The sequence below is a fragment of the Pteropus medius genome, unplaced genomic scaffold, assembly GCF_902729225.1.
Source record: "Pteropus medius unplaced genomic scaffold, Ma_sr-lr_union100, whole genome shotgun sequence".
In the NCBI taxonomy this organism is placed as follows: Eukaryota; Metazoa; Chordata; class Mammalia; order Chiroptera; family Pteropodidae; genus Pteropus; species Pteropus medius.
In genome coordinates, this window is record NW_024340696.1 from 5,815,701 (window position 1) to 5,839,517 (window position 23,817).

Consider the following 23,817-nt stretch of genomic DNA (forward strand, 5'->3'; position numbering starts at 1 on the left):
GTTCTCTGCTTAGAATTTTCCTAGATTTCTAAAGACATGAATTCCCTTTAAAGATCCTCTTTTTTGTTTTTCTTGCATTGATTAACAACTCCACTGCATGTTAATCACAAGAAACCTGGCAGATGACTAAAACAGTATGAAACATGGAATATATGCTAAATAGAAATCGCTTTTAAATGAACTTACTGACTTTACATTGCCACAACAAATTTTCATTTCTTGATGATCCCCTAAAAAAAGATATAGACTTTTAAAATTTAACAAAAAGTGCTGAGTGCTATTTTAGTAATCCTTTGAATATCCTTAACATTTATTTATTAATAAGATCTGTGATCTCATCTTCAGTAAAATATCATTTAATAGTTAACATCAAAATAATCCTAATTTCAAAATTAACAACCTAATAATTAGTATTTATACAAAGTACAGCAAAATACTATTAATATCTCAAAACTGCTAATAACAATCTAAGATCCAGAGCATAAACGATGTTTATGCTCTAGGATTTAGATTCTTCTAAGAGTTATCTTGAGCATGTAGTTTAGAAATGCTTTTTTGAACAATTTAATCTTAACTTTATTATGTTCATAAACATAAACACAAACAACATAGAGTATGAAAGAACACAAGAAAAATTGTTGGTTTTATTGGTATCACAGTAGCTTTAACACAAGTTAAATACAAACACAATTGCTAGATATCCAGTCATTTATCCTGCGAAAAAATATGCCAAGATCAACCTTGAAGCATTTATAAAACTGAAAATGTATAAAATATCTTCCTTAATCAACTCTAAGGACTCCATATGTAAATGCAAAAATCTGAATTTGTCAATCACAACACCAAATGTTGAACCACTGACTGAGCAGTAAAAAAACAATTTCTGATTTTAAAATTAAATATCTGTAGGAAAAAGCATGCAATTTCTCATGTCTACTATCTTTGTATTCTGCACAGAGTTCCAAGGCAAAGATTGCTTCTGGCTTTATGAATTACCAGAGATGATGACCTATGTGGCTGACTTATCACAGGCCTTCTAGTCTTCTTTCCTGATAGATCCTTAGCTTCTTTGGGAGGAGGCATATGAATTGGTTTCCAGGGAATTGGATTATAAAAGGCTGGTTCTGGATAAGAATTTCCACTGTAAAAACCTAAAATTGTTAAAAAATCAGAACAAAGCAAAACAAGAAAAAAATTTCTTGAGATCAAAGAAACTAATTATTTTAAAATTCCTAGATAAATGTTAAAATATAAGGGCAAAAATATCATTGATAAACCAATTTGACTCATTTAAAATGAACTCGATATTTTCAGACAAGTAACACTTTTCAAATACAGTAAATACTGTAGTAAAAATTAACATGTAAATGGTAATTCTAAGATTAGAAAAAAATGTTACTTTTAAAACATATAAAAACTCATAAAAATTTTACTAAGAAATTAAATTTAGAACCCTTAAATTAAATAAAATCTTCATTTTCTTAACTAAATATAGGAAACCACTAACTGTGTAATTGTATTCCCTAGTCAGACATAAAAGTTTACAGAAAAACAAAAATGTACATTGTGTATATAGCTATAGTGAATCAAGATTCTTGTTTAGATTCACTGAAATTCTAAATTACTGTCACACAGACTTCTAAGATTTCATAATATCACTGTAACTTTGATCATGGAGTATTCTCCTAATATAATGTATATGAAGTGTTTAATGAGTTGTGACACCCAATATCTAATAATTCTGAAGGAGGAACATTTTCTAAATCATATTAAAATCTTCTAGTCCCTATATGTGCACATAAATTTCTTTCATAACTTGTAAAATTGACATGAGCATAAAGAATAGACTTAAGAGCATTGGAGCATTTGCAAACAAATATGCTGCTTAATAACAACATTAAATATGCAAAATAATAAAACAATCCATTATTTTAGCAATTAACTTCTAGTCAGTATGTATATTCCCACCTAAAGTTTTAACTTTACTACCCAATCATTTGGTTAAAATCACTGTTTATTACTCTTTTCTCAAACAAGAAAGAAAAAAAATGGAGCAGATCATGCTCAGTAGCTCTAACAGATGACCCTTGTGACATGTAGGAGAGGCCTAAATCCTGACAGCAGGAATGTGTCATTCAGACACTGGCAGCCCACTTTGACTGCATAGATATGTCAACACACACTTCACCAAGATGGTCAAAACAAAGTCTGGAATATGTTCTATTGTGTGAACAAAACAGAATGGGAGTATTTTTAATAATAAATCACTTAAATAAGTGAAGGCAGCTGTCAGCAAGGTATGAGCTTCCAACATAAAGTACAAAGGAAAACATGCACTACCATTTATAATCAGACCAAGCCTAAAGGCTACCCGGTTTTATGTATGGTTCATATGCTGTCTAGTATTCCACCCTGCAAAAAGAATGTGTCAAAGACACTGGAAGCTCTGCCTCAGAGACGGTTAGAAGAAGGGGAAGAAAAATCACCCCTTAGATGGGTCCTGTTAAGGCTTTAAAATCTAAGAAATGTAAGAAAATTTAACTTGTTAATGTTAGAATAATTACTTTGCAGTTTGTAACTCATGCCTTTAAAATATATCTGATTCAAAGAAAAAGACAATAAATCTGTTGTATCTCCACAGGAACATCATATGTTATAATATAATCTTCCAGAAAATGGTAATTTGAAAAAAAAAAAAGATTTTTACACATTTCTATTTCTGTCAAAAGAAAATATAATGCATAATATTTACTCCTGTAAGACATATTTATGTAAGCCACATGACATAAAAACCAACCTGTAAGTTTTCCATTGGCATAACCATAGCTCTTTGCAGCTGGACGAGGTTTATTTTTTGCATTTTCCAACCATTCCTTAAACTTTTTTTCTGCTATTTCCTTTTTTTCCTGTAATTCAGCTTGCCGTTGTTTTTCTTTTTCCTTAAAATGACAAGACCAAAGATTCTCCAGGAATATTCTGTAACTAAAAATTCTATTGAAATTCTACTGATTCTTTTCTCTATTAGCTTCCCACTCTAATGGCTTACTGATGATAAATAATGAATCATATTTCTATAATTTGAGAACAAAACTGAACATCAGGGATATGATATGAAAGTGGCTGCCTCTAAACAAGTCATTAAAAAAAGCAATTTGCTGTTTTAAAATAGTGTAGTAATTTACGATACTGTAATAAAAGTACATCAAAATATTTAAAACCATTCACAATGATAAAAAGTTTGAACCTAAGTGAAAAGAATATCAACAGGTATATTAACATTTCTTAACCTAAGAAAACCACAAATGCATATTCATTTCTGAATTTTGAAGCTTGAATATGTTCAATTAAGTAGGGACAGTGTCATTTATTTTTATGTTAAAACAGTGCCAATTTTGGCACAAATGAATACCAAAGCCATGTATTCTAACTGCTCACTTTAATAAGAATACCTTTTCTTTCTTCTTCTTCTCACATTCTTCAGCATTTTTTTTCTTTAACCATTCTTGATATTTTTCTTTTGCTTTTTCCTGCAAATGTTCTTTCTCCAGTTCCTTTGCTGCTTTTTCTTCCATTTCTTTGTTAATTTTTTGTTCCCTTTCTTTTCTTTTCTTAAATAAAAATAATGAATTTTAATTGAAATATCTATAATTATCCTCACGCTAGAAAAGAGTGTTATACACAATAATTTTCTAAACTAGTTATTTCTTAAAATATATAACAACACAGTAGTTGACACAATGTGGCTTATGAAAATATATAACATACCTGCAATTACCTGGTCAATTTTAGTCTACTGGCTTGGTTATAAGACTCATAATGGCAGTAATAAAGATCTTGTTCATCGAAGTATACTCAGAGCCTGGGACAGTGCTAATAAACAACAGGCACTCAATAAAGATTTGCTGAATAAATTAGTGAACAGAAGTTACAACCTGTTAGATTGACCTGAATCTTAGTGTGTTTTAATGGACGTTTACCCTCTGAAATAGGAGCCACATATGCACACGTTTCCTGGACATTTTGCCAATATGAATACTTGAATAAATCTTCACCATCAGTGAGTTACAGAGGACAAATAAATGATATTTTGGCCCATTAACCACTATAAGGGCACATACAGACAAATCTTTGGCTCTGCAATTCTTGTAAGTCTTATGTAGACCAGAGGTTCGCAAGCTATAGCCTGCAGGCCAAATATGGTCTACCTGCCACCTATATTTTTCAATAAAGTTTTACCGAAATGTGGCCACGCCCATTTATTTACAGATTTATTGTCTATGGCTGTGTTTACACCACAATAGCAAAGCTGAATAGCTGTAGCAGAGACTGTATTGGCCTGCAAAGCCTAAAATATTTATCTAGCCCTTTCCAGAAAAAATTTGACATGGACTATAACTCAATGTTTTTCCTTTCTCATTCAAAAGAAATCTACCAACACAGCCAAATTTTAAATAACCAATGACATGGCTAGCTTTATCAAAGGTTTAGAAAATAATCCACAAGGCACAAAGTGTATGCAATACAAATGTCATATACTTCACCCTTCATGGAGCAGAAAATATGAACCAAGAAAAGAAATTCTTCCCTGGAAAGTATCTTCTAGAATACTTTATTATAAGCAATTCAATTAACACCCAAGTAATAAACATCAGTTACATACAATATATCTCCAGTGCTGTTCAAGAAAGACAGGTCTTAAAAATCACAGTCCAATCATTCCCCTAGTTGCTATATTTCCTTCCTGTTGGGCAACTAATAGCTGCAAAAAAAGGAATCTTTTCTTGCGGAGAACTCAATATCCACTGACTTTTATCCACTAAATACTGGATTCTAACCACTTTGTACTGTCAGAAAATCTACAAGATTAAAAAGGACCTTGGAGCACATCTCGTTCAATGTCTGTCTGACTCATGAGACTCCACGACCTCATCAATAGGAGTCAATGAGCCTCCACATTGTTTTCAATTATAACGGCAATTATCCAGTGCTAACTCTGCCTTTTGTTCCTCTATACACTTTATATGCATGTACTACATCAATTTATTCTTATAACCACAATATGAGGTAGACATTACTGTGATCTCATCTTACAAATAAAGAAACTAAGGCACAGAAGTTAAATAATTTGCCTAAAGTCACATAGATGGTGTCAGATCACTATAGATTATATAGACACTGAAATGAGAGAATGTTAAAAACAATTTTATGCCAATAAATTCAACTTAAATAAAATGTCAAAATCCCTTAAAATATACTACTTTCCAAAAATGACTCGAGAAGAAATAGAGTATCTGAATAACTGTCTACTTGTAAAAACAATTCAGAATTTAAAACTTTCCCACAAAGAAAAGTTCAGCCTCTGATAGCTTCACTGGTAGATTCTAACATACATTTAAAGGAGAAATAACATCAATTAGTACACAACTTGTTTTAGAAAACAGAGAAACAGGAAACACATCTAAGCTTGTTTGAAGAGCCCAGGATTACTCTGCTATCAAAACTAGGTATAGGAATTATAATGTAATATTATGAATAAGGCAAAATAATTGCTCTCATCATCAAAAACATGAAATACTTAGAGGTACCTTTAACAAAAAAAAAATGTATTAAATCCCTGTACATTAAAAACTAAAAACATCATTAAGAGAATTAAAGATGACCTATATAAATACAAATAAAAATGTTTCTAGATTTAAAATTTGATGTTAAGACAGTGATTTCCTCCAAAATGATCTATATTTTTACTGCAATCCCAGTGGTATCACAGGCACTATTCAAGCAAGCATGACTAGTGAAGAAAATCCAAATTGTACATGGAAAATGCAGAGTAATTAAAACAATTTTGAAAAAGAAAAAGATGGAGGATTTACTCTACATGATTGGAAGAATTATAAATTTAAGAATTATAAAGCTATAGTAACAGGCTAGTATCGTACTGGCATAGAATATAGATCAATGGAACAGAAGAGAGTCCAGAAATAAACTCATAGGTACATGGTCAACTGATTTTAAACAAAAGTGTCAAGGTAAGAAAAAGATTACCTTTCAACAAATAATGTTGGAACGAATGGATATCCATATGCAAAAAAATATTAACCTTTACCCTTAACTCGAACCATACATTAAAATTAACTCAAAATACACATACAGGTAAAAGATAAAGTTATAAAACTTCTAGAAGAAAACAATGAAGAATATGTTTACACCCTTGGCATAGGTAAATGTTTCTTAAATATGACACAAAATCCACAAACTATAAAAAAAAAAACTGAAATATGGAACTTTACCAAAATTTAAAACTTTTGCTCTTTAAAACATACCATTAAGAAGATTAAATGGCAGGAAATATTTGCAATACATATATGTAACAGGACTTAAAGGAATATATAAAGAACTCCTAAAACTTAGTAAGACACACAATCTTTCCACAAAATGGGCAAAAATTTAAACACTAAATAAAACAGGAAAAGAGATGCAGAAATGGTCCATGCTGCCACCATCCAATTCATATGGCTGGGAAGACTTAACACTCAATGTGACTGTATTTAGAGACAGGACCTTCAAAAAGATAATTAGGTAATTAAGATCATAAGGGTGGGACCTTAACCACATAGGATTGGTGTCCTTCTAAGAGGAGAAAGAGACATTGGGGATGCACAAGCACAGGGAAAAAGCCATATGAAGGTATGGAGAGAAGGCATCCATAAGCAAGCCAAGGAGAGAGGCCTTAGAAGAAACCAAACCCTATTGACACCTTCATTTTGGACCTCTAGCCTCCAAAACACTAAGAAAATTAATAATTTCAATGAGTAGTTTAATACCCAGTCGGAGGTATTTTGTTATGGCAGTCCTAGTAGACTAATACAATAAATAAGCTTATAAAAAGATGCTAAATATCATTAGATCTCAAGGAAATGAAAATTAAACAACAATGACACATCATTACATGCTTACTAGCATGACTTAAAATGAATCAGACAGACAATATTAAGTTTGGCAAGGATGTGGCGCAATTGGAATTTCCATACAATAGTAGTGGGAATGTAAAATGGTACAAGCACTTTAAAAAACAGTTTAGCAATTTCTTATAAAGTTAAACATATACTTACCATACAACCTAGTAATTCAGTTTCTAGGCATTTACCCAAGAGAAATGAAAACCAATGTCTACAAAAAGGCTTGTACATAAGTCATCACAGAATTTTATTCATAATACCCCAAAACTGGAGACAATACAACTGGCCATCAACTAGTGAATAGATTGAAACAATTTGTGGTATTCTGTCAATAGAATACTACTCAGCAATAAAAACACACAATCAATACATGAAATATCAGGGAATTTTAAAAACAAAAGAAACCCAACGCAAAAGAAAACCTATTTTATAATTCCATTTATATGAACTTCTAGAAATGGCAAATCTGCAGGGATAGAAAGCAGACTAATGGGTTCCTTGGAGCTGGGGCTAGCTGGGGGTAAGGGGGAGGGGAGAGCAGGGGTTGAATGCAAAGCAACAAAAGAGAACTTTTCTGAGTGATGGAAATGTTCTCCATTTTGACTGTGCTGCTGGTTATACAGCTATAAGTTTGTCAAACTTCATCGAACTTAAAATAGGTGCATTTTATTGTATAAAAATTATAGCTCAAAGAAGTTGATTTTAAAACATCAAACAGACTCTCTGTAGGATTTAAACTAGAGAAGAGAGAATAGAATACTTTCACTTAGCAAAAGGAGAATGGAGCAGGCACTCAGAAGTATCGAGAGAGTAGCCAGCCACTAAGTGGCTTCAGATCTCTGGCACTCCAGTTCTATACCACACAGAACACAAAAATAAATCTCCCTCTTTAAAAGGTGACCTGAGGGAACCTTTGTTTCTTGAAACTAAAGGAAACTAACAAAACGACTGGCTAAAGTTTCTAAATTTCTACTCTGTTTCCTTCAATAGTACCTGACACATAGTAAAAGTGTTGAATGCATAAATGATGCATGGATAACAGTGTTATCAATCACATGCTCTGCTGATCCAAATTTATTTTCTACATTCAAAAAATCAGTTCTATGTTTTGAAAAATAAAAATCATTTTATTTTTCAATAATTTTTAAAAATACTGAGGATAAAGGCCCTTATATAAAACATGTGGTAACAAACTGCAACACAATCTAAAAAATGAATTAGTATGGCAACACAACTATAAGAGTACCAGATGAGATAAGTCATTTATTTGAAACAGATTTAACAATTTACAGTCATAGTATAAGAAACTAGCTTTGCTAATGGATACATAAATTCTTTTTGTCTGATTTTTTGATAGAACACAGTGAAAACGACTTAGAGAAAATAGCTCCACAGATATAGCTAAAACGTGAATGAAGCTGGAGGCAGTGGAGGACCACACACAATGAAATGTAAACAGAGAAGAAAAAAGCTAGATGCCAGAAGGGAAGAGAAGAACCAGGAGAGCAGACTTTACAAATAGAGGTAAATGTAACTAAGACTGAAATAAGAAATCTGATAGGTCTTAAAGAAAAAAAAATTCAAGTAATCAATTATTCTTTAACATGCACAAGAGTTCTGCAGAATAAACTTAATTTCTCAGGGTTCATTTTTGAACTATTCTCAACCTTATGGAATTTTGCTTTCAATAATTAGTGATTTATGTCAGGGGAAGCCATTTCCCTCCAAAAGAAAGAATTTTTTTTCTCAAATAATTGGATTAGATCTACTACCACTAATTAAAACAGAGAATATATCATCTCTTAGCGGTATCTTACATTCTTAGACAAACAACAACTGTATTTGATTGGCATGGTAAAATGAGTTTAATGGAGTTAGAAGATAAGAAAAGCTTTTAGAGGAGAGAGCATGCTATTCTGTACGTGTAAAATTATTTTATTTTAAAGTTATAATCTTCAAAAAAAGTATTGCCCAAAGCTTGGTAATGGTCACAGAGGCTTACTTTGGTTTTGGCATTTATTCACAAAGAATATTTAGGATGATGTAAACTTAAAATTAATAATAATAATAATAATAATAAACTTCTGAAGTGAAGAACAAATACATTAATGGCTATAACACACACATGTGTCGTCAATTTCCTTCTTACAATACCTAGATGAAGAAACTTATGTCATCTTCAATTTACTGAAATGATTTACTAGGTATTCTTATTCATATCAATGGGCATTAGATATAACAATACTTAAAGATTAAAATTTAGAATTAAAAATTAAAACTTTGTCTTACAACTGAAACATTTGACTAAATTCATAAAATTAGGTTATAATAAAAGATGTATCGTTCTAAATATGTAAATATTACAATAAATAACAAACTTAAGTATTTAAAAAATTTTTAATTTGTGATCCAATATAAGAATGTATTAAAATTGAAAGAAAGATAATACCATGCATTCATTCATTTCGACAACAAATGATTACTATAATATAAAGCATTATGTTAGATCTTGTAAGGGATTAAAAAGTAATATAAAAATTAATTCTTGTCCTTAAAAATCTTAAAATTACAAAGGAAGTGAAGATATATACATAATACAAAATAGCAACAAAATATGTACATAATACAAGGCAGTATATGACAAAGTGATAAAACTGAACACAGATTCAGAGGAGTTTCTAACATGTGATCAGAGAATGCTTCATGTAGTAAATGCTCCGAGTTGAATAATAAAGTGTAGAATGGAGGATATGATCAGATTCCAAGCCGATGAAATATATTAAAAAAATTAGGAAGTAAGACACAGAACAAAAATGTTTTTAAAATTTCTCATGAACACATATCCCCAGGGGCTGGAGAACACAGTCCAAAGCTTAAGATTTCTTTGAAATATATTGTGTATCTTAAAAATCACATAAAGTTTATGTTCTACTCCATTAAATATCTGTGCTTACTTTAACATAAAAATAACATTTTTCCTCTCAAAATTCTACAGTAAAACTAATACTCCAAGAACTTGGGCCATGATTATCCTGTGTGTGTACACCCAAAAGCATGTCAGTAAGAAGCAACAGCATAGAATGAAGGAACCACAGGTGGAAGAAAACATGGCTTGGCTAGAATTGTTAAAACATTATTCAGAAGTCAGCGAGGAATCATGAAAAATATATTTGGAACTAGGAAATGACATCTGACTGTTTCAGCAAGATTAGTCTGGCAAGAACACAGAGGGTGGATTCATTTATTTAACAAACATTTGGGAGCATCTATTATGTGTCAGGTACTGATCCAGCCGCTAAACAATGAACAAAAGAGACAAAAATCCTTGCACTTATGGAACTTACTTTCCAGCATGGGAATAAACAAACAAACAAAAAACGTTGAAAGATGTAATGAGATCAGACAGAAAGAGATCACAAACAGGAGAGTGGCCATTTAAAGGAAAGGAGAGGATGACTATGAACAATAGAAGAATTATGATTATGCCTGGGTGACTGAGATGACAGTACGACTAATAACAGAAATCAAGGAGTTCTACCAAAGAATGGGCAAAAATAGCTTGTTTTAGATTTGCACACTCAGAGGTGCCTGCTGACTTAATGATGGAAATCCAAGATTTCAGGAGGTCAGGTCTAGAGACAGACTTCATGATTACCTGTAACCAGATACAAGACAGAGCCACATGAGGGAAGAGGGAGAGTAGCAGAAAGCAAAGGGCAGAAGAAAGAGACTTCATAATGTCCATGAGATTAGGAAAAAAAAATCAGATTAGAGAAGAAAAACTCTAAGAGAAAATAAGAAAAACTTACTTAATGAGGAGTATTAGGAAGAACATAGTAAAAAAAAATGTCAGTGTGTGTGTGCATTTTTTTCTCCTTACCTCTTCATTCTTTTTCTGAACCCATTCCTTGTGCTTTTCTTCAGCAATTACCTTTCTTTTTTCACGTTCTTCCATTTCTTTCCTTTTTTCTAGCTGTTGATTTAGTTCCTGTGAATTTTATTCAAATGAAAGGCAACTTTTAATAGAAGTATTCTAATCACATATTTTTAAAAAGGCTAAAGTTAACCAAATTAAACAAGAATATAGTTCCTTTATAGAAAACATACCGTTAGTGACAATAACTTACTTAGCTAGTCTATGATGAAAAGAAAGCATTGGTAAAAAGTATGTCATTTTTTTAGAAATGCAAATAATTGCTTGGCAGCAATACACTAGTTTCTTAGACTAAACTTCAGCTAAATTACCCTCATTGAAATCAACTTTCCCACACATAAATTTTGGCATCACTGTACTCTATTGGCAGAAGCTCAAGGGAATTGCAACTTTTTTTAGTTATAAAAAGCTTCTAGATTCTTGATGAAGATAAAGAGTAGGTATTAAAAAATCCCTAAATTTAAAAATTTTAATTCAGAGTCATTCCAAAGAAGAAATGCACACATGCCATTCAATTTCCTTTATGGAAAAAAAGAATCCAGATTTTTCTTCACTGATTTTATAGCTGCTGGAATATAAAACAAAACCACATTCATATCCCAGATTATTTAACTGCCTTGCTGTCGCTCGAATCTACACGTTTGGGCACTTCCTCAGCAGAAAGAATGTGTAAGGTATGGCCAAATAAAACTATAAGCTGAACGCCACCACTCTGTCACTCATCAGTTAAATTACTGCATTAGTTGAGAATGCTGTTAAACTAGACTCCTAGGACTCTACTATCACAATTACTGGTTATTTTTCTTCTTTATTCTTAGGTACTAATAATCAGATACTTTTATATATATCTCTTCCACTGAAATTCACTCCTCCTCCCCACCCCTCCCTTTCCCAAAGACCTACCTACTTGAGCATGGGTGGTAATGGGAAGGACAATTTTTCAATTCTCAGACAATTCCAGTGTGTTAAATGAAATCAAGATAAAACTTGACACCAAGAACATATCTTTTGCACGTTAGAACAACTAGTGCAGGATACCTGTCTTCCATGATCTTTCATCCTAAAAATCTGCTGCACAGAAAATAGCTGCCCTCACTCATTCAGAAAATCTTCCAATTTTTAAACACTACCCCCATCCCATCCCCCAAAGTAAAATAGTCATCTTAGTTTTAAAAATACTTTTCATTAGATGCTATTCCTTGATTATTCACTTAATACTTTTTTTTAATGGAGCGCCTGCTATAAAGATAGCGTGAACTGAGACATACAGGGATGAAATTCCAGAAGTCTCTGATCTAATCTCCTTCTAGATACACAAAAGAATTAAGTGCTACGTTGTGAGGTATTTGTCTAACAGGAGTCTAGAAAAGGGAAAAGAAGGAAAGAGATGAGAAGAGAAACGGTGTGGACCAGGGTGGTCAGAAATGAACACCATATGAAGAACAGTGAGGAACTGGCTTGACTAGGAGGGAGAAAAGGGATGGTGGGGTAGTGGGTGGTAACTAGATAGATAAAGGTCTTTTGAGATAGGCAGTATAAATCAAACACTAAGAAGCAGGAATACATAGCAAAGGGATGATTTAGAACTCCTAATGATAAAGGTTAAAGACTACATTAAAGGGAGACTGATTAGGAGGTTGCCACAGTGTATGAGCCGTAAGAGAAGTCTGGACTTGTGTCAGGAAACAAAAAGGGGGAATATATGTCTATATGTATTTATGTATGTCTATATGTATGTGTATGTGTATGACAGTCTAGATACAGATCTGACAACCATATATCCAACTTATTTTCCTAAACAGTCCCAAATTTTATTTTCAAGAAATCATTTAAATATACAACTAAAGATATGATTGTTATATTTATGTATCCTTTTAAGATTCTTCACATAATTAAATTTGAAAATCAGAAAACAAAAAAAATCAGACTTTGTGTTTCTATTTTATGGCTCACAAATTTTAGTTAATGTTGACATAAGAGTTAAAGATAAAGGAAGGGTCAACAGTACCTAGAAAATACTACCACTGACCCAGACAGTGCTCTAATCTTAGGATGTCTGTTCAAGTAATTTGCCACCCCAGAATATACATCACATTCTGAGACACAACCCTCCCTTCCAAGGCTGGCCGTCTCAGAATTTCCCACCCTGAATGCCTCCATCTGTTTACCACCAAGGCAGACCTCTTCCAGACAGCTGGAGTCTTCTCTCACAAGGCCCTTATGTCGTCTTCTGGTACACCACTGAATTTCAACAGGATTATAGCTGTTTTCCCACAGAATAAACACTTGATTACGGAAAACCAAAGCCCAAAGAGGATCCTAAACAGCATTTTTTATTTCAATGGCTTTTGTCAACTTCCAAAGAACTCTTTACCACTGAAGGTAACAGAAAAACTGAGTTTTGAGTTTCACAAACTCTATATCCTACCTCATTTCTTCATTAAGGGCTGATGAATGAAATGGCCAAAGGCAAGGTGGTGGAAAAAAAGGCACCTGGATTATTCATAAACTAGATACATTTTATAATTAGGACAGACTGTACTAAAAATGTTATAGCAAATGTTAAAAATTAGAATGAGCCTAAAGCCATAGAGAATTTAGGGCAGTCTGTTACAGACTTTTTTAAAATAAAAAAATTTAAATAAAATTTATATGACCTACAAAACCAACATGCTAGTTTTTCACAATATTAATATTCAACATTTATCATATTTGTCATCTTAACAGTTACAAATGTAAAAAAGTTGTAAGCAGGTAATTTTGATGGGTTTATGTAATTTCTTAATTTTATAGAGGTGTCTGAAATAAATCTGTTAATGAAATCAAATTTAAGAGAAGGAATGATCTTTTTAATGATACAACTATCCTTTAAATTTTCCTTTAATTTTTCAAGGAAGAAAATAAGAAAGCCAGGGTAAATTCAAAATTAAATACTAAGTCTGGTCCATTTATTTCTAAAATACATCTTGGTATTATGGAAAAAACACTTATTAAATTGGACATCTAAAGAACTAGGATCCAGTCTCAGCTTAGCCACTAACTGAAACCTTGGAAAAATTATCTTCTGGTCCTCATATTTAATGGGAATCTGAGATGAATTGTTCCTTATGACTAAAAATCTGTGCTTTTAATGATATGATCTGTAAGCAAATTAGAGAATACAATAAATAAGAATAGGAAAATAAGGAAAGCATGACTTAGAAAATAAAACAAAGAGAAAGGCATGAAAAGAATGTGAATATCACAATAGCTTGAAATAAGCTTATAATAAAGTGAGTAGTTGGCTTATATGTTAATGATATCCCTGGCATGACTGATATGATCAGATTCATGTGAAAATATTTTAATTGCTTCAGAGTTAAGTAATGACGTAGCCATAAGAAATGTCATATTACTAAATACATGAAAAAGTCTTAATTTTTCGACCAATTATACTCTGCTACATGCTTAATCATTGTGGTAGGGACTTTATATTTATTACTTTAGTCTGTTCTCAAAACAAATCTTCAGTGGTTTATTATTATCTCCTTTAATACATAACAACAACTAACTTTTATTGAGTGCTTCCTACATATTAGGCCATTTCCTGATGCTCACTTAGTCCTCATAATAGTATGAAGTAAATATTATTTTCTCTTTCACTGATAGGAAAATTGAGGTAGAAAGGTTAAGGATTTGCCCAAGGTACAAATTTTGAATGCAGGCAGTAGGACTCGAGAATTTACGCTTTTAACCACTCTACTAGCTTACAGACACAAAGACTGAGGCTCAGAGAAATTAAGTAACTTTCTCAAAGTCACAGAGTTAGAATGCAAAGCTAAAATTTCAGGCCTTTTCTGTATGACTCCAAAGCCCAAACTCCCTTATGAATTTAATTAACTTCTTTTATTGTATGCTGACTCTAAAAATGACCTGAAGTGATCCTCCTTTTCTTAATGTAATAAGTGACTTCTAGTGAGACAAGAGATGAAGCTAGATACCATAAACTGAGCTCCACTTTACCACCGACTCACTGTATCAGTGTTTTCCAAACTGTGAGCCTAAAATCAATTTAATGGATTATGAACAGTCTTTACCAAAAAAGAAAAAAGAAATAAAATAGAATACCAGGTTATGCAAAAATTAAGATGTTATTCTAAATATGTATGTGTGTGTATGTATGCACGCCTGTGTGTGCCATGAAACAAAGTAGATTTCTCACTGTGAATAAATATTTTGAAAGCTGCTGCACTAAGTAATGGAATTAGTAATGTTAAAACTTGAGATTGAGATAAGAGAAATGAGTCTGGGATCTAAACAATACACACTAATTCCGAAAATAAATGAAAAAGCTTTAGCGAGGCTATGAATAACAATGATACCAATAACCATGAAACACCATCAGCAATACTTTCACTAAATCCTCACAAAAATCCTGTGACATAGATATTATTTTCCACTTATTTTACAGATGAGTAAATTGAAAGAAGCATAAAAGTTTAAATAAGGCTGCCTAACTTGATCAAACCATAAAGTCTTTCTCAGGGCCTTCTATGGGGAAACAAATATCACTGTGTACTTTTCCAGGAATAAATCTGCATTTTAGATACAAAGTATCACGCAATAGGCAATGAGCAGAAAGTACTGGTTACTACAATCATGTGAATCATGCCAAACCTCCTGATTAGAAACGCATCAAAGAAATAACAACTAGTTTCGAAACTGATATGGAAAATTTATTCCTAAGAAGATAATGGAGGGCAAAGCTATAGTTCTAAGAATTTTTATGTCATCAGTTACTAATAGATTAGAATAAATTTAAATTTCTAACAATAACGAACCTGTTAACTATATTCTAATATACATTTAATACTTTTTAAATATATTTTAATAATCTTAGCCAGCCATTTATAAATGATGTTGTAAAAATATTTAATCATATAGAAATATATTAATGTAACAAGTAGAAAAAAGCAGGTTACAAAAGAGTCTGCTCCTATTTCATTGAAAACAAGAAGTGTCTCTCACCACTTAAATCTACTTGTTTTCTGTGTTCGGACAGGGAGAATTGAGATGAGTCTGGATACTCGGGGATGCCAAATTATCCAAATCTATTTGGCTGCTAGGTTCAAAAAAGCAAATAGTAAGAGTTCAAAGAATGAAGGATTCATGTGAAATGTATCTCAAACTATTTTTTGAGTTTGGAGAGAGAGTTCAGAAAAAATCACAAACAACGAAATGTCCACAAGCAAGGCAGGGAAGCACAGAGACACTGAAAAGCTCTGAAAGTCCAGCAGATTCCTATCTCCCAGCACAAACTCACTCTAGGGCATGTGCTCTGAGTGACATGGGGGTTCCTACCTATTTCAATTTTTGTTTTTCTCTTTTCCTAAAAATTTTACGAAGTATATGCAGTTGAATTTATTTCAGTTCAACATACAAATGGTGAAGCTCCACTGTATGTACTTGTATATATACACTTGTATATATTTATTTTTTAAATTTATATAGAAGAAAATCTGGAAAGCTATATGCCTTAATATTAACAATGGTTATCTCGAAATGGTGAGATTAGAGATTTTAATTTTCTTAATTATTGCTTAGCTTTATTTTCGAAATGTTCTGATAATAACCATGTATTGTTTCTACAATGAGTTATTAAATTGACATAGCTAACTGACACAAACAAATGCAAAAACTGTGTCTTGAGGAATAACATTAACACTTTAATTTAGACAGCAGCTCTACTTTTTGAGCTCATGGATTAAATAAAAAGAAAACTGTCTAGTTTTACCTCTAGAGCTTTCTGTTGCAGACGGTCACGTTCTTCTTTTTCTTTGCCAACAAACCACACTTCCCATGGTGTCAGGCTGCTTTCTGGTAAGTGCACCTGTTTCTGTTCTTCTTGGTTATCTTTGGATACAACCACACTATTACAAAAGAGAGGACACTATATAGCACTTGAACTCGAAACTCTTTAGCTTAACAGTTGAAATCACTCAGCAGTACAGTGAAAACAAAATTTAACAATATATTTAGAATACTATGGTTTTTAAATATATATGAATGAATCGTATATACATTTGAAAAATCATAAAAAGAAACACCAATATTTGAATTAATTTATCAAATTGCCTTTGAATTCCTTCATCTTCTAAAATTACATTATTTTAAAAAACCTATTGGGATAAACCACACCTGGTCCATTTGCCTCAATGACAATTTTTTATTCTTAGAAATCATACATATATCTGGATAACTAATTACAACACATGATCCTAATCAGGTCCTGGAGCAGACTTTTCCCTTTTCCTCACTTAAATAGTTAAGAAGAAAAAGAATATATATATTTACAGACAGAATGATAAAGCAAATGTGTTAATGATTGGGGATTCTGGGTGAAGGGTGAACAGAAGTTCTGTATACCTTCAACTTTTTTGTAAGTTTGAAATTGTTTTGAAATAAAAACTTACCAACAATATATATGTGTGCGTGCGTGTGTGTGCACGCACGCGCACGCACACACACCCCTGGCACTCTTTAAGGGTTTGGTTGACTCTCTTTTGCCAGTTCTTAGACAAGGTGTGCATGACTCTCCAGTTTGGTCACCTCCTACAACGCAAGCACCTCTCTGTCTCTTTCGAGTTAGGGAAAAGTAACTACTCACTCAAGCTAAAAAGAAGTAAGGAGGGGAAATATAAGTAATATATAAGTAAAAGAACACAAGGGATTGGTCGAACACATAAGCCTCTTAAAACAGGAAAAGTTGACCAATCGACACCCATGGAAAGAAAGGTTGTTCAGGACCCAAGGCAGCAAGACAGACCAGGTTATTACAGACTTAGCTCCTCTTTTCCTACTTCAGGCAACCAAGTGCCTAACCCACTGCAATGCACTTTTTCTACTGCATAGCTTCAGCTCTTTTTTTTCCTGTTGCTATTTCTCAATTCATCCATGGTCTGATGGAACTTTTACTTCAGCAGGAAAGAAACACTGTTGATGTGTTATATATATTTTTATGTCTTTCCTTCCCAGTCTTGCAGAACAAACATATGCTCCCACTCTCATAGTTTAAACTATCTCTACGTGCCGATGTACAGATCAGTCATTCCAAGCCAAATCTTTCTTCTGAGCTCCAAGTCCTTGTTTCCTGATAGACAACTCCACTTAGATCAAACTCAATCGGTTTAAAATAAGTCTAATTATCTTCCACCATCCACCTACCACACTCCCTCCCCACCAAGAAAAATTTTACTCCTCCTCTTATAATCCTGCCTCTGCAAACTGTACCACCACCTACCCAGGTAGCCAAGCCAGAAACCCAAATCTTTGACTCCTCCTGCTCCCTATTCACATCTGATCCCTCTACCTACCACACCCATGTAATCACCTAGTTATGTCAATTCCACTTCTTTCAATTTTATCAAGCCATTTTCCTCTCCTCCAACCTTGCAACCACTGTCTGAACAAAACTGCCTCTCCATTCTAATTCGTTATCCACACTGTTGCCAGGTTCATTCTTCAAATGCATCCTTCTATCTTGTCACTTCTCATCTCAAAGTTCTTCAGTAGCTTCTCAGCCCACAGATGAAATCCAAACTCCATGTCCTCTGACACCTAGGAATTGAGCCTTGTCTATCTTCCAGCTTCTTCTATAGCCAATAGCTGATCCATACTCTACATTTCAGTCTTCTTGATTTTAGGCAGATTGATGAATGTGCCATGCCCTTGTGCTCTGCAGCTTTGCCTAAAATTCTGAAATTCCTTTCCTCTACCTCCATATGTGGCCAAAGAGCAAACTTAGATTTGGGAGTAAAACATCTGGGATGAACATCTCTACCTGCTTCTTCCTGGTATACATTTTTAACCTCTTTAAGCTTTCATTGCTCATCTGTAAAGTGGAGATAAAAGTACTGCCTACCTCAGTTACTATTGGATGAAACGGCCATGCTGAAATACTGAGTACCGGTCCAGCCACTCAGTAAACGTTCGGTATATTTCATTTAGCAGTAGTAAGAGGAAGAGTATGGCTAATTCCTACTCTCTCTTCAAGATTGAACTCAGGCATTATCTTTACTGCCTCATAGGGAAACTCTCTGCAAAAAATCTGGACTAAGTACCTTGGGCTTTCTGTCACTTGTCCATCTCTGCCATAGGCCATGAATTCCTTACAGACAGAAAACATATCTTAACTCATTCTTTATTTCAAGAGTCTAGCTTAGAGCCTGAGGTATGTTAGGCTCCCAAGAAATGTATATTGAGAGAAGAAATCGGTGACAACAGTGTCTTTTGGAAAATGACACTTTAAATATTAAATTTCTTCCCTTAACATTTTTAACAAGTATGTTCAAAATGTTTAGCATGTGTATTATAGCTCTACCCATAATCAAGAGAGGCTTGATAAATAGCTGTTTATGATCAGGACATTTATTAAGACATAAGTTTTCTAATGGATAGAGTGATACGAAAAAATACAGGATAAAGTTGAATAAACAGCAGGTCCAACACATACTCTAAGACTCTAGGAAAATACTTCTCATTATTTTGTCTGAATGCAACTGTAGGCTTCAACTCAGTCCACATGAAGGCCAATGTATCCTCTAAGTATGGCTCTATTTACACCTAAAATATCTTGAGCTCATATCCATCATGTGCAGCTGATGCCTAAATCTAGCTCAAAAAAGTCTTATCCTATAAGTTTGCCACAGTCAGATCACCATGGCAGCTGAAGGATGAAAAAAAGGCATAAAGTCCCAGGCAGCTCTAAGTTTACTCCCTGGTCCACAGAGAAGATGCTCATTACCCAGAACTATGGCTGGACTAATCGCTTAGACTGCCTGCTCTCCTCATCCCATCACCCCAAGTGTCTAAGGCCTCAACTTAAGGTTAGAAGTAGGGAGGAGAAATGAAAAAATTTCCTCCACATATATCATTACTGAAAAGAAGTGCTAGGTTTTCTGAAGTATTTAAAAACAATCACTGTATCTATCTGTAGGAAACTGGCCTTCACTCACAGCACACATTTATTGAGCACTGAATAAACATCTCACACTTGCCACACACAAGGCCTGACAACTCCTGCATTCTTTCCACACCACACCCTACTGATTCCTTTGATTCATAGGGAATGAACTGTGATAAGGAAGGCAGCCTTGGCCCCAGGATGCCACCAGCTCATTCCGGCTTTGGCTAAAGGGAGACAAAAATCTGTCTGCCTCCTCTCTTGGTAAGCTCTATCTGGTGGTCAGGGCTTTGGTTCTTGGAAGCTAATGCAAGGTCTTAGTAGCTGGGTTGTACTTTTGATGGCTGTCATTCCTCAGGCTGCTAAACTTTTCTACATTGTCTTGTTAATCAGACTCAGAAGGTACCTTAAAAATTTATTTTAGAAATCTTTGGGCCAACTCAGTCCTGAAGAATCCCTACAAAGGCCCACATGAAAATAAATTCCTGAAAGTCTAATTCTACCATCAGTTCTACTATCAGCTTGATCAAAGGCCTGTTTCTTGTTGCTAAAACCAGTCTGGACAAGTGGCTTGCTTGGTTGCTCTTACTGATCTCCATTCCCACCAATGTACTTACTTTTACTTCTCATTCTTAAGAGACTCACTGTTGTAATTGAGTATATGAGTCACTTTATATGGTTCTATATCCCAGTCACTCTAGTTATGAATGCTTTATTTGAAGTAGGCTACCTTGCTGCTCACAGATAAAGGGTGGGTCGTGTGGTCTGTATTTCTTAGATCTCCTGTACTATACCTTACGCATATTGACAATCTGAAACTTGTAAATGTTTTCTGAAGATGACATAATGAGCCAATCCCAGAATGAACCTGCTTTGCCAGGCTTGCCTCAGAAAAATATATTCTCGCAGGGATAGGCCCTTTGCTCCTATTTCTATATATCCAATCATACACATTAGTATAGAGAAAACACAATCTGTAGCTTGGTACTAGGCCCAGCTCTGCTAATAACTAGGTGTGTCCTTTTGAATCGGACTTTTTATTTGTATTCTAAGCCACAGTTTTATTATCTGTAAAATGAGTGACTTGATCTAGGTTTTAGTTTCATGAAAGTAGAGACCATATCTATCCTGTTTATAGTCCCCAGTAGACTAGTATGTGACACAAACTGTTTGCTGAATGAGTAATTGTAGAAGTAAACAAATTACAATGGTGTTAATCTCTTTGGTTCTAATATTCGATTCAATGACTTGTATTCCACTGTTAAGTAAGTGCTCAGATCAACCCCAAAGTTGTCTCTGGATGCTGAGGTTGACACTGCTAACCTGTGCTTTAGCTCCTAATTTATGAAATAAAAAGTATAGTGCTTACTACAATCTACTTCACTGGCAATCAGATTTTTCTTTTTTTTTTTCAAAACAGCTACAGGTACTACTGAGATGCAGTAAACCCCACTTTGGTGTTAAGGGTTTGGACAAGAGTTATGGTGGCCACAATCAGACATCTTGAGTATTCATCAAATTCTTGAAACAGTAGCAAATGTTTGTTTGAGACTACGTGCGTTTTTGTCGGGAGAGTGCAGCAATCATCATATTCTCAGTATGAAAAAGAATTGAAGGACCATAGAAAATGTGAGGTCACTTTTAAGAACTGGCTGAGGTCTCTTTATGTGCAAACAGGAGCAGCACCTCACGATGCAGGTGCTTGCACAGCCTTTGAGGCGGAAGAGAGGAGAGTGTTTGGCTGCAGAAGGTACACAGAAGGATCTAAGGAATCTTGAGAGGCTGTATCGATCGGCCCAGCGGCCTTGGGTTTACCTGGCGCACCCCCGTAAATCCATTCCTCTCAGGCTCACCCCCTTGGCCAGTGAATCATGGGCATCTTCGTCCACGTCTTCCTCATCTTCCCCGTCGCCATCGTCGTCGTCAAATGGGAAGCTCTGGTGGCGGAGGGGAGACAACAGCGACATGGTGGAATTGCTGCAGCTCAGCGGTGGAGATGGTGAACACAACACCACTGCCTCCAGCCCCTGCCCTCCGGCGTCCGCCATGAGGGCGGGGAAGGAACCCGAGGAGGGCCGAGACTTTGCCCTGCAGTCGGTCGGGTACCGGGTATCAGATGGGGACGAAGCAGTCCCGCACAGCCCCGCCGCCCACATCTGGCCCGCCAAGTTCAAACCGGCGGAGCGGCGGCGGGGACGTGCTCTCCCAGCAGCCCCCGCGAGGGCTGAGCCCGGCCAATCCGGGCAGGCCCAGGCCCCGCGTTGCCATGGCGACGCGTGGAGTCGGCGCGGGCTTTGTCCCGGCCAGCGGAGAGTGGCTTCCTCCGCGAGGGCTTCTGTGGGCTGGCCTTTCCGCCCCCGCGCTGGCAGTTCGGGTTAGCTCTGCGTCTCTGCTCACCGGAGTGGTCCTGCTCGCCGTTGACAACTTTGAGGGCCTATTCTTTGTTTGTGGTGTTGCAGTTCACTTGGTATCTGAAATATGCTGTCATTGAATTTGGCAGATACTTTTAAAGGGAAAGAGGCAAAAGCCGAAACTACCCCCATATCATTACAAGGTCAGGATGATAAGCATCAGTCGTGATTTCTTTCAACACACGGCCACAGTCTAGGGAGGCTAGGGGCGAATTTTATCTAAGTTTACGAATGTGCCCATGAATACACTTTTAGGATAATTTTTCACTTTTTGGTTAACACCTCGTTTGCCTGGTGTCTTAAGGGAACTAGTTTTTCTATGTATGTGAATGTGGGGGCCTCTTGGAATCCTTTAGTGTGCTAAGACCTGTACTAGGCGCTGGGTAGCGATAAATCAGATAAAAACCCGGTACTTACAAGTTCTCTAATCTTTCGTGGTGAAAATTATACAATTAAAATATTCTATGATATGAATTTTATGAGGAAAGAAAAAGTGCGAGACCTCAGAAGAAGCACTTTTAGGGATGGGGATGGGGATGAAGGTAGCAAGGGAGAAGAGATAGACAAAACTGTGTATATTTGTAAATAAATATGGATTTTGTCCATAATGCATATTGCTGGTAGAAATGTCACAAAGTGAAAATTGACAATGGCTAAAACAGCAAAATTTATCGACCCGAGTGATACAAAGTCTTTGATGAAATTTTGAGCTGCAAAATTCGACATGAGAATATGGTAGAAATAATACCAACCAAGGGCAATTCAGAAGGCAGAAGCTATGATAAAATATGGCATGATTAAACTGTTTAAATGGAATGCTAATTGTTATAATTTTCAGTAAAAATAAAATGGAAATGGACTAGGAGCAAGTTAAATAAGTAATAAAATTGATCAAGGAATAAAACTGGCTTAATGGAGGTTTCATTCTCTATCCTAATTATTAACTTATCGGCATATCTGGTTAATACCTTTCATGAGTCTCTCTAGAATTGATGACAACAGAATCAGAGGGCCACTTTAGGGCTTCAGGAGGCGGTAAACTTGAGAAGCTATTCCCAACAGACATAATCTGACATAACCGAAGCATTATAAAAAAAAAAAAAAAGTTTTAGTATGGAAGGGACTAACATTTTAATCAGTGGTTTCCTCTTACCCATTAGGTTTCCTCGAACAGGCTGTTTGGCATTTCCAAGTCCTAACTTAACCGGCTGGCAAACAGGGAAATAATCTACCTCCCAGTCATATTATCACATTAATCCTCAGTTTCTATCATAGGACCTGACAGAGAAAATGGTAGATAGTAAGTTATGTCACTTAAACTCCAAAACTTTTATACTTTAAGCTCTTGGTATGGGAATCTAAAACATCATATACTTCTCTGCCTCCTTAAAATGTTTTACTAAGCAAATTATACTCGATGCTTCAGAATCATCGTGACCAACTATGGCATTATGCTGTCACAACACTGGAGCTATGAGGCAAAGAGCTGCAAGGTGCTGGTATTGGTGCTTGAACATAATCTGGTCTAGTGGTCTCCTCTGTTACAGTGCCTTTTCATTACTGAGACTGAGAAGC

The 23,817-nt window shown here is 34.8% G+C and overlaps 1 protein-coding gene across 1 annotated transcript; it reads right to left on the reverse strand.

The window, feature by feature from the left end:
* Positions 1-609: 609 nt before the first annotated feature.
* On the reverse strand, positions 610-22,198 carry CCDC34 (coiled-coil domain containing 34). The gene is made up of 6 exons (XM_039866042.1): positions 21,647-22,198; positions 16,664-16,799; positions 10,837-10,944; positions 3,450-3,608; positions 2,798-2,939; positions 610-1,151 (listed from the first exon to the last, which is right to left on the reverse strand). Exons 1-6 carry the CDS (start codon positions 21,985-21,987, stop codon positions 937-939), a joined length of 1,101 nt encoding a protein of 366 aa, XP_039721976.1. The 5' UTR covers positions 21,988-22,198; the 3' UTR covers positions 610-936.
* Positions 22,199-23,817: the final 1,619 nt, after the last annotated feature.

Bases quoted from the DNA above. Each gene is read 5' to 3' on its own strand.
- CCDC34 (XM_039866042.1), bottom strand. From the start codon at position 21,987: ATGTGGGCGGCGGGGCTGTGCGGGACTGCTTCGTCCCCATCTGATACC. The intron at 16,800-21,646 runs GTAAACCCAAGG...CTTTTGTAATAG, and splicing joins GATTTACGGGGGTGCGCCAG to TGTGGTTGTATCCAAAGATA. The intron at 2,940-3,449 runs GTATTCTTATTA...TGTCATTTTAAG, and splicing joins AGAAGAAGAAGAAAGAAAAG to GAAAAAGAAAAACAACGGCA.